Here is a 15,539-nt window from a genome sequence, read left to right on the forward strand (position 1 = left end):
GAAACTGTGTATAAACAGAACTTTTTACAAACTGAGTTACACCATAAATATGCCAGGAGGGCTCATTTACTTAGAAATTCTTTTGTAAAGCAAAAAAACTCCAATTAATCTATTCTATATGAATTTAAATTTTCACATGCTCTACTGGCCTTTCTTAAAACAAAAGCCTTATAAAAATATTTTTTCAATACCTACCTCCTCTTTCCCCCAAAATATACTTGTTTAATATAAGCCATAATACCAGTGATAGACGCATTTTTGTTTGTTTTCAAATATATTTTTATTGATTTCAGAGAGGAAGGGAGAGCGAGAGATAGAAACACCAATGATGAGAGAGAATCATTGATCAGTTGCCTCCTGCACACCCCACACTGGGGATCGAACCTGCAAACTGAGCATATGCCCCGACTGGGAATCGAACCATGACCTACTGGTTCATAGGTTGATGCTCTACGAGCCGCACCGGCCAGGCAAGGATGAGTTTTTTTAATCTCTTTAGTTCTCTAGACAACATATAAACAAACTCAGGTGTACAGAAACACCCAGAGTAGGTGCTGCATCATGATGTAAAGAATTCCTCTCCTTAGGATATTATTTGCTAGAATTCATGGGCCATTATGAAGTTATAGATCTTAATGAGCTTGTCTAGAGAGATGAGTAACTGAATTATCTTGAGTAGTAGTTAACCTAAATAATTTTTTTATTCACATAACAAAAGTAAATTTCAAGTATGAAGCAATTATGGATTTTAACAAAATTAAATGTCAACTGCAGAAACTAATTATATTTTCCTTAAGTTTAGAAATATAGGTTTGATTTACATTTAAACTGATTCATTTACAAGGCATATGTCAAAAAATACTTTCTTTGTAGTGGCTCAATTTTTCGGGCCTTCTATTTTTTTTTTCAGCCAATTAACAAAGTTTATCTCTGCCTTTGGCTTTGGTTTTGTTCAATTCTGTTCCCGGTATCAATATAGCCAGCCCATCAGACTTTGCTTTTCCGGGTAAATTCACATGGTGCTGCTTTTTTATTCTATCATAATAAGTTTAAGTTTTTAATTTTAGCAAGTTTAAAAGGAAGACTTTCAAATATAAATTACAGGTATACCACAAATAAAAAAGCATTAAATACCTGTCAACATTTGGCAATGTGCCAGAAACTGAGGGGAACACAATTACTGCCCTCGAGGAAATCTATCATATTTAACCCATAAACATTTACCAGAAAGACCCAAAGGACATATAAACATTAACCACATATACACTGAAGTAGTTACATAATACATCTATGAAGGACTATGTTTTCTGGGTGATGAGTGAAGAGGAAATTATCCGAGTTGTATGTTAACATAAAATAGTTAGAATTTCTGAAGCTAAATATTAGAACATATTCCAAGTGAGAGGAAAAAATTTCTAGCACAAGGTAGTCAGAATGGTAGTCTGATATGATGGAGGAGGAGTTGTATTACTTTATATTTCAGAATCACTGCAATAATATAAAGTGTGAACACTGTCCTAGCAATAGGAAGGCTAGTTGGGTCTTATAGACAAAGGACAAAGATCTTGATCCTAAAACAAAGTCAAGGTAAAGGTACTCAAAAGTGGTTCTTTCTCCAGCCACTTTGAAAAATTTTGGTAATTTCTCAAAAAGCTAAACACAGAAGTACCATAATTCCATACCTGGATATATACCCAAGAGAAATTAAAACCTGTCCACATAACACATGAAGGTTCAACTAGTACATGAAGGTTCACAGAAGCATTATTTATGACTAGAGGCCCGGTGCACAAAATTTGTGCACTGAAGTAGGGGTCCCTCAGCCTGGCCTGCACCCTCTCGCAGTCCAGGAGCCCTCAGGGATGTCCAACTGATGGCTAAGGCCTGCTCCAAGCTGTCAGTCGGTCATCCTTAGCACTGCCGCAGAGGCAGGAGAGGCTCCAGCCACTGCCGCTGTGCTCACCAGCCATGAGCCCGCTACTGCATTGAGCGTCTGCCCCCTGGTGGTCAGTGTGCGTTATAGTGACAGGTCGTTCTGCCGTTCAGTTAATTTGCATATTAGCCTTTTATTATATAGGATAGCCAAAAAGTACGAACAGCTCCTCTAGTGCTTGTTTTCATGAAAATTGGCGGCTGCTGAGTAGGACACAGATAATAAGGACAGTCTCCCACCACTCCCCCTTTCTGCTCACCACCAGTGCTCGGCAGCATGTCTGTGGTGCCACCCAATTGCTCACAGACCAGCTGTTCCCAGAGGAGGGGGAGGTCCTCAACCAGTTCAGCAACAAGTACATGCAGCAGACCAAGCCCCTCACTATGGGGCATACCATCTTACTAACCTGTACCCTCTTACTAATTATACTTTTGGTACAAAAGAGCCCCTCTATGAGAGGGGCAGCTCTGTGGCAGCCAGATTTCAACGCATGAGGGAGGAATTTGATAAAACTGGATGAGAACTGTAGAAGGGGTTCTGATTCTACATGAGCACTGGCTACCATATGTTACTGTTACACTGGGAACAACTTTCTTCAAGCTACCAAAGGAAGAGGAAGATGAAGATGAAGGACTAAAATGCTTAATGACAGAGATACTCGGTGATCAGGATGGAGTCCTACAAGACTGGGTCATTGAAGACCGCCTTAGTAACTGGTGGAGACCAAATTTTGAACCTCCTCACTATCCATATATTCCTGCAGATAATATAAAACCAAAGGAACATAAGTTGTTTTTGGTTCAACTTCAAGAAAAAGCCTTGTTTGCAGTCCCTAAAAATTACAAGCTGGTAGCCGCACCATTGTTTGAATTGTATGACAATGCACCAGGATACAGATCCTATATTTCTAGTCTCTCTCAGCTTTTGAGCAGGTTCAACTTTATATACAACAGAATTCCCACACAGTGGAGAAGTATGGTAAAAGAAACTGTCTGTGAGCACAGCTCTACAAAATACTGAATAGACATGGTAGAAATGTTTTTTGTTTTATCTCTTTCCCAGCCCCTAAATTGTCACCTGCTTTCTATTGTTTCAATTGTAAAGTTGAATGGAAGAACTAGATAGTGGTGTAAACAAATGTGATAATGTTTAATTTGCTTTTGTTTCTATTCATATGTTTTTGTTACATTAAAGGATGTGGACTTCAAATTAAAAACTATTCAAATGTCCATCAATTGATGAATGGATTTAAAAAATGAGGTATATCCATACAATGCAATATTATTCAACCATAAAAAAGAATGAAATACTGATACATGCACAACATAGATAAGCCCCTGAAAACATGTTAAGTAAAAGGCATGAAAGGCCAATACATATTATATGATTCTATTTATATGAAATGTCCAGAACAGACAAATCCATAGACAGAAAATAGATTAATGGTTGCCAGGAGCTGGAAGAGCGGCAATGTGGAATGACTGCTGATGGGCATAATGTTTCTTTTCCGGGAGAATTAGTATCTCCCCAAATTTCAGAAATCGTAATGAAAACATAGTTCACTCATTTGTTAATTTCATGGGAATTTATGGAGTGTCTATCGTGTATATGACTCTATCATAATGTTTCTTGAGATCTTTCCCCATAGGCTTCTAGGCACCTTTTGTTATTAAACACCTTCCAAATTTCAAAAAAAAAAAAAAGTCTAAATTATATAGTGGTGATAATTGCACAGCCTTATGAATATATGCGCACAATTTAAAAGGGCACATTTTATGGTATGTAATGTATCTCAATTTTTAAAAAGCAGTTCGCAACATTATCTCTGCCATAACACATCTGATGGACATGACATAATTCCATTACTGAAGGCAGCTTGCTATAGCAGGAACTGATTTTGTGACTTTGACAATAACCATACTAACAAATATTAAGAATCACTATACTCAAGGGCCTTCAAGTCTCAAGATCAAAGTAACAGGTGAAAGTCACTTTTTAGTGACAACATCAAGAAATGCCTTGAGGTGACAAGAGATCTCTAAAAACAAACAAACAAAAAATCAGTAACAAAGAGATGACCAAGGCCTACCTAAGCTGGTGTGAATGAAAGGATTTACAAATTGTTCTGAAGGAGGAAAGGACTGTAGGATTTTCATTCCCCAGCAGCAGCTAGTCCCAGAAAAGGAATAAGAAGACAATGAGGATTGGATTCAGCAATAAAAGGCACTGTAAGAAAAATGACACCAGCTATGGGGCAAATATACATTTATCAACACTAATTGGCATATACAGTTCCCAACTTACATATGAAACACATTTCAAATGTTTGTAAATCATTATTCTGAACACATTTTTCCAGAGAAATCATTTTTTAAAAAGTAGTTGTTTGCACATGGCCTATAATAATTTATAATTTGTTATTATTTCTGTTTTACTTGTTGAAATCCAGTATGCCAGAAGCCATTTCCCTACCTTCCATCTCTTCACACATCGAAGTCCCACCAAGAGAATTCTGCCCCTCCAATCTGTTGCCACCACCATCTCAGCAGCATAGAAGAGACTGTCTACCTATTCCTCATGTAGGTGAGGCCAAAGAAGTGTCATCTGCTATCCAGAGCTGTAATCAAAATGGAGTTCTGCCATGGCAGTTTTACATATGAGAGTCTTAAATCAGACACTTGGATTTCAGAATCTCCTTGTATTCTGATTTCCAACATTCTTGTGATGGAAAACTGCCACACAAACAATTAAAGGTGTTCAGTGCATGCTGATAAATTTATCCCTGTTATTAAGTAACAGAAACTTTGTCATGTCCGTTGGGTACAATGGAACATTTGCAGAGTGCATGTACTACACATACAGCAGATCAAAAATGCTGGCAACAAAAAGGAATAGGAAGGAAAGGTGTAGGAATAAAAACAAATTTTAATCTCACAAAATATTGGGATCTGTAAGGGCATAATAAAAAGTACCCCTCTTTGTCCCATTTCTGTAAAGGCACAATAGAAAGCACCCCTTATTGTCCCATTCCTCTTGAAATACCCTTTCTGATGAGATCCTCTCATCTTCTAAGGGTCAAACAAAATGCTGTTATCTTTGACAGGCTTTTCCTGAAAACCTTAAGCAGTTGGGGGCTTCCATCTCTATGTTCCAACAGCACTTTGTATTAATAATTACAATGCTTATTAAATTGCTACAGTTTATTTATATGTTTGTTTCCCCCACAGATCTCTCCTCAAATAATGGAATATTTTATTCATCTTTCCAGTCCCAATACCTTGGACAGTGCTTGGCACATAGAATGGATTTCTTCAAATGTTGGGAGAAAAACTAATTTGCCAGTCTTGCAAGAAAACGGGATATAAGTATGAAACCTCTAAGTGGCCTACACCAGCGGTCGCCAACTGGTGGTCCATGGACCACTAGTGGTCCGTGAGGTCCGAAAGGTTGGCTACCGCTGGCCTAAACAGTGGATCTGAATGCACTGAAACCTAAGGCAGATAAATTCAACTCACAATAGATAAGAAGTAAAAGTTAAATACTCTGCTTTTCCCTTTTCATCATGCTTTTTGAAGATTATAAAGAATACTCCTTATTGGGCATACAAAATCCCCAGTGATGGGGATTATTACATGTTGTATTTGGCACTCTGACATTTAAAGAAATATTTCAATTAAACTGAATCTATATACAGGGGTCAACAGTATTCAGAGAAAAACTATTAAATTCCTTTGGGAGAAATAAAGGATTCCAACCAAGTTCATAGTTAAGGAACTAACATAAAACTGAATAAAAGCTCCAATGCAGATTGAATCAGAAGAGTCCCTGTGCTAGCCACCAAATGAATGGTTCACAGAGTGGGAACAGGGACTAGTCCATAACTCCCAACATCTTAAGAGATAAATATGAAGAAATGTTAAGGTAGTATAAGACATGTTAGATAAAGTAGCTGTTAAGTCTTTGTGAACTTCCTAACTTCTTTCTAGGAGTTGATGAGAACCCACATTAAAGCATGAGGCTAAGAAATATGGAGGTAAACCATGATCTAAAGTAAAATTTTTGTTTTCGTAGTTTTTACATAATCATGCATAAGTATTACATTTCATATTCATAATTTTTAGTTGTTTAATTCATAATGCTAGAAAAGATCCTAAAAATTATCAACTGAAACCCCCTAATCTTACAAGAAACCAAGGTCTAAGGAGCAAATGACTTGCCCACGGTCATATTGGTAACAAGAGGCAGAGTGTAAACTCAAACTCAGGTCTCTAGTCTTTCCAATTTTGAGTTCTTTTTACCAGATGAAGAACTTTCATATCTTAACATGCTTTATAAGGGTCTGGTAGACATACACATATACGTGTGTGCTATGATACACACACACATTATCTACATACATACTTTAAAAAAAACAAAACACAGCCTTTTCAGAAATCTACTAAAACAAGTACACCAGTTAACTGGAAAGACTAGTCCTGGGATAAAGCATCCATATTTTCAGAATGGCCCACTAAAAACCAAATCTTGATGTCTATGTTTATATTTATTTTAAAATATCAATTATATGAAGCATAATAGTTAAGAGCATGGGCTTTACAGTAAGAGAGCTGCTTGTAATCCTCTAATTCCGGCTCTGAAACTTTAGTAGTCATGTAACCTTGGACAAATTGGCTTAACTTTCCTAAGCCTCAGTTTCCTCACCTGCAAAACTGTTAGAGAAAAACAAAACTGACTTGATGTGGTACTTGTGAAGATTAAATAGAGGATGACCTTAAAAGACTCTGCCCAGGACCTCGTACTTACACAATAACTTAGCTATTACTATCATTATCACTGCCTACTAATCTCTTGGTTTTCTATAAAAGTTTTCTATATATTTAAAACAAACACACCCACATACACACACATGCATCCAATTATATATTATCTGTTCTTTTGAACATAGGTTAAAGAAGTCTAAGAATGCTATTCAAGAAAACTCCTTTTGGCCCGGCCAGCATGGCTCAGTGGTTGATCTTCAATCTATGAACCAGGAGGTCATGGATCAATTCCCGGTCAGGGCATATGCCCGGGTTGCAGGCCCGATCCCCAATGTGGGGCATGCAGGAGGCAGCCAAGCAATGATTCTCTCTCATCACTGATGTTTTTACCTCTCTCTCCCTCTCCCTTCCTCTCAGAAATCACTAAAAATACATTTTTTTAAAAAAAGAAAAACAAAACTCCTTTTGCCCCGGCCAGATGGCTCAGTTGGTTGGAGCGTCCTCTTGTACGCCAAAAAGGTGTGGGTTCGATTCCTGGTCATAGCACATACCCACATCGCGTGTTCGAATTCCGATTGGGGTGCATACAGGCGGCAACCCATCGATGTTATTCTCTCACATCGATGTTTCTCTGTCTCTCTCCCTTTCTCTTGCTCTCAAAATCAATAAACATATCCTTGGGTGAGGATTAAAAAACGAAGAAGAAAACTCCTTTTGCTTTTCTTTTTTGGAAATCAAACTCTTATTCCAAATTGATTTTTTATTCTAAAAATGTCCAGAGTTCAGAATTTAAAAACATAAATTGTTTTTTGCCTTCTCAGTTTTCCATTCTTTGGAACAAAATAAGTGTAGTTGCCTAAATTCTGCAAAGAAAAAGTACAATTGACTTAGAAAATTAATCCCCCTGCTTCTCACTAAAGTACCTTTTTTGGCGTTCAGACACAAAGGACACTATCTCATTCATAATGATAGTAAGAGCAAATTATTTCCAAGATTTATGATGCATTTATTTTTAACTCTATTAGAATTTGAAATCAACAAAATTATAAAAAGTCCCTTTTCCATGTATTTACGTAATCATGCTTCAAATAAAGTATTTCTTCCTGCACCACATTCCTAAAATGCTGAGTTTATCTAAGTGCAGTATACTAGCAGTACAGTATTACTAATTCTTTAACTCAAAGAAATGACCTTCCAGGCTGTGTGTTTTCTAATTTTTTTCTAATAATTCGTGTTCAATGATGCTCTCTAGACAACTGAAAGAATACAAAATTTAAATATTCATTTCAATAGCCAAATTTGTATAAACAAAACATTTCATTTTATTGTAAATCTCAAGACTCTCTTTGAAGGTCTGAGTTCTGAGAATATTCTGAAATTTCAGTTACAGAATATATAATTTAATTTGAAAGTAAATCAACACTAGAAAAATTATTTGATCAACTTTCTATAAAAGATTTAACAACTACAAACTACAAATTTTATTTTACCAGGACTTAAATTACATTTCACTGACATAAGATCAAAAGGACCTCGTAAATACAATGCAGTATTTTATCATTAAGGTTATAAAAAACAAGCTAAACCAAAAAGTATTCCCTCTAGAAAACAAACACTGTTTTAAGTAATTTTAAAACTATGACATTTGATCCATTTTTTTAAAAAAGTTCATCCTATAAACAAAATCATTAAAGGTTGCTGGAAAACAACCCCCAAAGAATTATAAATAAAAAAGTTATCTTTTCCCAAAATGCAATTACTTTTCTACTATCACAAATTACTAAGAAATGCTCATATACTATACATTCAGCTATTTTTAAATTGCACAATGCTTCTAAAATTATTTTCAGCCTGAATTAAAACCTGACCATAAGATATAAAATGTGGTTTAAAGTACCTTTTGATAATATATGATATTATAGTTTTTAAATAACACATAAAATCAAAGTTAATTAAATTTGCAGATTTTATTAGCTTAAATTGGTAATGTATAAAAACAGAACTGGCTTCTCTCAGAGAGGTTAAAAATAATTTAAAGTCACCCAGAATTTTATAAAACAAATGGCAGACTGGTCAAATGTACAACAGTGTTCAATCTCATGGGATTGGGGGTTTTATGAATATGCTAAAAAAATTATTATATTGGGGGATGGCAAGACGGTTAAAGGTTTTTGAAAAATAGTGTATGGGAAGTTAACAAGAATAATTTTTTTAAATATATGTGTTATTACAAAGTAATACTTCAAGGAGAAATATAATTAAACAGTCAACATTCTCTCCAGACACTGATTTCTCAAATGTCACCAGACTATTCATTCTGCTAAAAAGTACTTTTCAATACATGCAGTACCCAGAGCCTCAAGTTTTCAAATTCCTATCTTTTGCAGATATCTGTACTGCTTTACTGTTGCATATAAACACTGAAATGCACATCCCAAAATTAGAATTACTCTATGACTCTTAGAATACACTTTAAGTTTTTTAGAAAGATTATCTCAATAAATCTAAGAAAAAAATGTTGAATATACACTTCCTTTTTCAATATCCAGAATACTAAAGTAGTTATAAATATGGCTTCCCTTCCACACCCCCCAGGTAACTTACTTCAGCTTTATGAAATGTTTCATATTTTAGTACTTATATAGTTCTAAACATACCCCCTTACCTAAGTTGGGGAAAAAAAGCAATTATTTTCATTGTTAAACAGCAGCTAAGCAAATTAACAGAGATGGCCAAGTAAAGCTACTTTGTTTATAATAAAAATCTAAAGATTATATAATAAGCTTTGACATTATCTTTCCAGCAATTGTCTATATATCAAAGGCAACAGAGACAACATCCGTTTTTACAAGAGGAAAAGAAGGCATTAAATACATTTTCTCCTCAACTAAGAATTGCCTTCTCTTTTGTCAATATTACAAGACATTCGTCTACTGACAAAGGAAAAAACGAACACTTCACTTGCCCGTTTAAGAAACTAAACGGGGAGCAATACCAACCATGGGCTGAATTAAGTTATTAATAGGGAAGAATATTTAAAGCCAAGAGACTATTTAAAGTTCATTGCTAGATGGTAAATTTGGGGGAACCAGCCGAACAAGAGAGCCCCTATTTGTGCCTGCCGTCTTCCCCACCACCCACCCTGCACCAAACCCACATTGTTCTGTGTCAAACTCACGCTAATGCCATCGAAACAGCAATTGCTACATTTACGTTTCAGATGATTACTACGAGGAACTCTTCAGCCTGGATGTACCTGCTGCTCCCTTTCCCCCAAAATAAAACCCGAATTTGACAATAAATCCATCACAAACTGGTAGAGGAAAGGATCACAGCTTCCCTTCCAGGCTGGTGGATGTCACTCCAGAAGCAGGTGAGGAAATCCCCCAGAAGTTTACCATAATAAATCGACACCCCCCCACCTCCTCCCCCCCCTCAAAAAAAATGATTTAAGCTGACGTTTCATAACGAATTTCTTTTTTAAAATCTAGGACCGAAACCCGTGAAAAGTGTATACAGCCCCTGGCACAGAGGCTCCTCTTCCCTCCGAGCCGCCCAAGTGGAACACCGAGGCGGCGGCGGCACTCGGGGTTCGGTGTGGGCTGGGATCCCGACCACTTCCTCCCCACAGCCGGCTGGCAGGGCAGAGGCGGGTGTCGAGGAAGTGGGAGCCGGCCCTCCGGAGCCCCACTCGCCCTCGCGGGGACCTGCCGGGGCCCGCGGGAGCGCCGCCCGGCGCGGACACCGCGCGGACACAGACACTCACCCATCCTTCCTCTTGGCTTTGTAGACGTGACCGTAAGTGCCGCGGCCAACTTTGCAGCCCTCGTATTCAAACAGGTCCTCGACCCGCTCCCGCTCGCTGCTCAGCTTCACTTTAAAGTCATAGTCCATTGTCACAGCCTCCGAGGCCGGGGAGCTGGGGTCGGGGGGGCCGGGGGACACGGGCGGGGACCGGGGAAGCACCGGCAGCCTCAGCCCCCGGGAACCCTCCCGCTCTACACCCGGCGGCCGCAGTACCGGCCCGACCGCTGCGGCAGGAGCTGGAGGAGGCCCCGCGAGAGCGCGGGGGACATCCAGGGGGGCGGCGGGACAGTGGCCAGCGGGGGGTGGGGTGGGACGGGGAGGCTCCCCCGGACGCAGGAGGGCGAGCGGAGAGAGAGGGCTGGGGGTGGGGAGAGGGTTTCTTCGCCCTTGTCCCCGCTGGCTCCCGGCGCCGGCTCCCCGGCTCTCTCCGGCCGGCCGCGCGCTCTGCTCCCGCTGCGGGGAGCCGCCGAGCGGCCACTGCGGGCTCTCCTTCTCCCAAACGCGCACTCACGCCTCACCCTCTCTCACACGCACGCTCGCACTCACTCATTCACTCACTCTCCCATACACTCCAACAGAAAGGCAGCTCCGCACAACAGCCGGTGCCTCCTCAGAGAGAGGAGGAGGGAGGGGACTCTCGGAACACGGCCGCGGCTGTCGCAAAAACGTCGCGAAGGCTCGGGCTGCCTCCGACCCTCCCTCCATCCCGCTCCGCCGCGGCGGTCTGCCCCCGCCACAGCTGGCACCGGAGCACCAAGCGGAGGGAACAAGGTAGCTACTGACCACAGCTGCAGCCAAACGCACCACGTGGACGTCCCGGCGGTGGCCAGGGCCCTAGACTACAATGCCCAGAATGCTCGGGCCGCTGCTGTTGCCACCCCTCCTACGACTCCTCCCCACACAGTGGGGATATGGGGAGCGTTGCATGATGGGATAAGTAGTCCAAGGTGAAATAAGTTTCAATCACTTGGGGGAAAAAATTGTTTTATAGCGATATTGTTAGTGTCTGTTTTGAATCATAAACTTAACCAAAGAAAGTCACGTGTGATGGAAGCTAGTTTGTATTAAAGTCACATTTTGTGCCACTTCTAAACTCCAGATTTCAAAGGACATTATCATTGTTTAAAAAAAAAAAGTCAGTATATTTGTGAACAGCTCGTGGACTATCATGTATTCTTGTCGTTCACTATCTAATAAGGGCTGCAGAATGATATCAACATACTGATACACATTACAAACATCAGTCAAAGCGAACCACTGACGAGTGTCCACGCGAATCCTAAATAGTGTTACTCGTGACAGGTGACCATCCAAATGTTTCCCTTCCACTCAGAGGGGACGTTATTTTGAGTATGACCTGCACATCTGCCTATAAAAACAGCAGTTTGTAGCCATGATTACAGCAGTGGATCTAAACCCATAGGAACTAATTTATTAATAATTTTAAGGTAGGGAAGGTGTCAGCTGGAGGAGTCCCGATATGTTGACAATAATCCCTTATTTGGTCTTAACATTCTTAATTAGATGTCTATTTTTTCATTTTATATTAATTTTATATTTGTATTTCTCTTAGAGTTGCTATTGCTTGCTATAATGCTCCCCACTGCCCACAGCACTTATAATCTCTCCCACTTTTAAACCCCCTAACACTTTTTTCACCTTTCCTGTGGTATTCATCAAATTCTGTTTGTCTTTTATTTCCTCTCTCTCGATAGATTATAAATTCCTATAGGAAGCCATATTTGCATTTTCCATAATACCTATAATGCCTGGATTGTGCTACACAGGAAACATTGTTGAATTAATGAGTAAGTGTGTTTATTTCAAAAAGATCCATGTACAGATGATGACAATGATGCTATTTTATGAAAACTTCTCATAAGTGTTCTCACATAAATTTCCTTGTAGAAAATAGTGAGTTCACCACTGGTTTCAATGAAGTTGTTTTTACCTAGTACATGAAATCTTTAGTGTTTAAGTACACTGACTGGTTAGGTGGGCCTGATTGTGAATCCTGCTTTGCCATTTATTAGCAATGTAACCCTCAGTTCCATTCTTTGCAAAATGGAGATATAAAAGGCCCTAGCTTACAGTAGGTGCACAACAAAAAGTAAGCTTACATTAATGAGATGTTATATGTTTCTATTCAGTGATATAAATTGGGTAATTGTCTAGCAGGAGTGTTTCCTTTGCATTAAGAATAACATTTTCCCTAAATATGGATTTAGAATAGACCCTTTCTGAAAAATACATTTTGTGTTTCTTGAGAGAGAAGGAAGGAGGGAGGGGACTTATGCATAGATCTTGAGAAAGCAAGCCACCACACTGAAGGGAAAGTTGTGAAGACATAGAAGTGGGCTTGGCCCTGCACTGTGTGCCCCCACCCCATCACCCATTTTCTGCATCATCTGCATGTGATATTCGCAAACCCTGAAGGTCCCAGACATCTTTTTTTAAAATATGTTTTTACTGATTTTTTTTTTTTTTAGAGAGAGGAATAGAGAGATAGAAACATCAGTGAGAGAGGAGCATCATTGATCAGCCTCCTGCATGATCTCTACTAGGGATCAAACCCAAGCATGTTCCCTGACCCAGAATTGAACCAGTGACCTCTTGGTTCCAGGTCAAAGCTCAATCACTGAGCCACACTGGCTGTCCCAGATTTCCTTAAATGTACTTTTGACTACTGTTTTGACTCAATCCATTCTGTGGATGAAGGTAAGAATTCTCCCTGAAGAAAGTGAGTTTTTTAAAAGTAAAAATTGTATAGATTTAAGATGTATAACATGATGGTTCTTTTTTGTGTGTTTTTTTTTTCTATTGTTGACAGTATTACAGATGTCCCCGATCCACCACCCCACTTTGCCCCTTTCCACCCAGCCCCTACCCCACCCCAGGCTTCCACCACATTATTGTCTGTATCCATGGGCTATGCATATATGCATATGTTCTTTGGTTAATCTCTTCTCGTACCCCTTATACCTCTCCCATCTGAGATGTCAGTCTTTTCCATGTATCCATGCCTCTGGACCTATTTTGTTCATCCGTTTATTTTGTTCATTAGATTCCACATATAAGTGAGATCATGTGATATTTGTCTTTTTCTGACAGGCTTATTTCACTTAGCATAATAATCTCCATGTCTATCCATGCTGTCACAAAGGGTAAAACTTCCTTCTTTTTTACAGCTGCACAGAATTCCATTGTATGAATGTACCACAGCTTTTTTTATCCACTCATCTACTGATGGGTACTTGGGGTATTTCTATATCTTAGCTATTGTAAATAATGCTGCTATGAACATAGGAGTACATGTATTCTTTCTTATTGGTGTTTCAGGATTCTTAGGATATATTCCCAGAAGTGGGATCACTGGATCAAATGGCAGTTCCATTTTTAATTTTTTAAAGAGATTCCATACTGTTTTCCACAGTGGCTGCACCAGTCTGCATTCCCACCAGCAGTGTACTAGGGTTCCCTATTCTCCAAATCCTTGCCAGCACTTGTTTGTTGATTTATTGATAGTAACCAATCTTGCAGGGGTGAGGTGATAACTCATTGTAGTTTTAATTTGCATCTCTCTGATGATTAGTGACATTGAACATTTTTTCATATGTCTATTACCCATCTGTATGTCCACTTTGGAGAAGTATCTATTCAGGTCTTTTGCCCATTTTTAAATTGGATTGTTTGTCTTTCTGGTGTTTAGTTGTATAAGTTCTTTATATATTTTGGAAATTAACCCCTTATCATATGTATCATTGGCAAATATATTCTCCCATATAATGGGTTTTCTTTTCATTTTGTTGTTGGTGTATTTTTTTGTACAGAAGCTTTTTTAGTTTGATATAGTCTCATTTGTTTACGTTTTTCTTTTGTTTCTCTTGCCCTAGAAGATGTATCAGTGAAAATACTGCTATGTGAAAATACTGCAGTCTGAGATTTTACTGCCTATGTTTTCTTCTAGGATTTTTATGGTTTCACGACTTTCATTTAAGTCTTTTATCCATTTTGAATTTATTCTTGTGTATGGTAGAAGTTGGTGGTCTAGTTTCTTTTCTTTCTTTCTTCCTTCCTTCCTTCCTTCCTTCCTTCCTTCCTTCCTTCCTTCCTTCCTTTCCTTCCTTCCTTCCTTCCTTCCTTTCTTTCTCTCTCTCTTTCTTTCTTTCTCTCTCTCTTTCTTTTCTCTCTCTCTCTCTTTCTTTCCTTCCTCCTTCCCTCCCTCCTTCCTTCCTTCCTTCCTTTCCCTTCCTTCCTTCCTTCCTTCCTTCCTTCCTTCCTTCCTTCCTTCCTTCCTTTCTTTCTTTCTTTCTTTCTTTCTTTCTTTTCTTTCTCTCTCTCTCTTTCTCCTCTTTCTCCTCCCTCCCTCCCTCCCTCCCTCCCTCCCTCCCTCCCTTCTTCCTTCCTTCCTTCCTTCCTTCCTTCCTTCCTTCCTTCTTTCTTTCTTTCTTTCTTTCTTTCTTTCTTTCTTTCTTTCTTTCTTTCTTTCTTTCTTTCTTTCTTTCTTGCATGTACTTGTCCAAATTTCCTAACACCATTTATTGAAGAGACTATCTTTATTCCGTTGTATGCTCTTGCTTCCTTTGTCAAATATCAATTGACCATAATGGCGTGGTTTGATTTCTGGGTTCTCTGTTCTGTTCCATTTATATATATGCCTGTTCTTGTGCTAGTACAAGGCTATTTTGGTTATAATGGCTTTATAGTATAGTTTGATATCCATCTAACTTTGTTCTTCTCTCTCAAGACTTCTGAGGCTATTCAGGGTCTTTTTTGGTTCCATATAAATTTTTGGACTATTTGTTCTAGATCTGTGAAATATGCCATTGGTATTTTAATAGGGATTGCATTGAATCTATAGATTGCTTTGGGTAGTATGGACATTTTAATGATGTTAATTCTTTCATATTAATGAACATGGTTAATTCTTCCATTGCAGTGATAAATGGTATTTTTTTTTTTTAGTTTCTCTTTCTGAGAGTTCATTATTGGTGTATAAAAATGCCATTCATTTCTGAGTGTTAATTGTACAACATGAT

General features: G+C 38.8%; 1 protein-coding gene and 1 pseudogene across 4 annotated transcripts in view; one reads left to right on the forward strand and one right to left on the reverse strand.

Moving 5' to 3' along the window:
• Positions 1 to 11,115, reverse strand: part of CDK8 (cyclin dependent kinase 8) — a 166,782-nt gene extending 155,667 nt beyond the window's left edge. For all 4 annotated transcript variants that reach the window (XM_028128132.2, XM_008153366.3, XM_008153365.3 and 1 more), the window contains exon 1: positions 10,460 to 11,115. In XM_028128132.2, coding sequence (XP_027983933.1) covers positions 10,460 to 10,587 — 128 coding nt within the window. In that variant the 5' untranslated portion in view covers positions 10,588 to 11,115. The remainder of the gene's footprint in view (positions 1 to 10,459) is intronic.
• On the forward strand, positions 2,210 to 2,953 carry LOC114227000 (cleavage and polyadenylation specificity factor subunit 5-like; annotated as a pseudogene).
• Positions 11,116 to 15,539: the final 4,424 nt, after the last annotated feature.

Source organism: Eptesicus fuscus, chromosome 7 (assembly GCF_027574615.1).
Source record: "Eptesicus fuscus isolate TK198812 chromosome 7, DD_ASM_mEF_20220401, whole genome shotgun sequence".
NCBI lineage: Eukaryota > Metazoa > Chordata > Mammalia > Chiroptera > Vespertilionidae > Eptesicus > Eptesicus fuscus.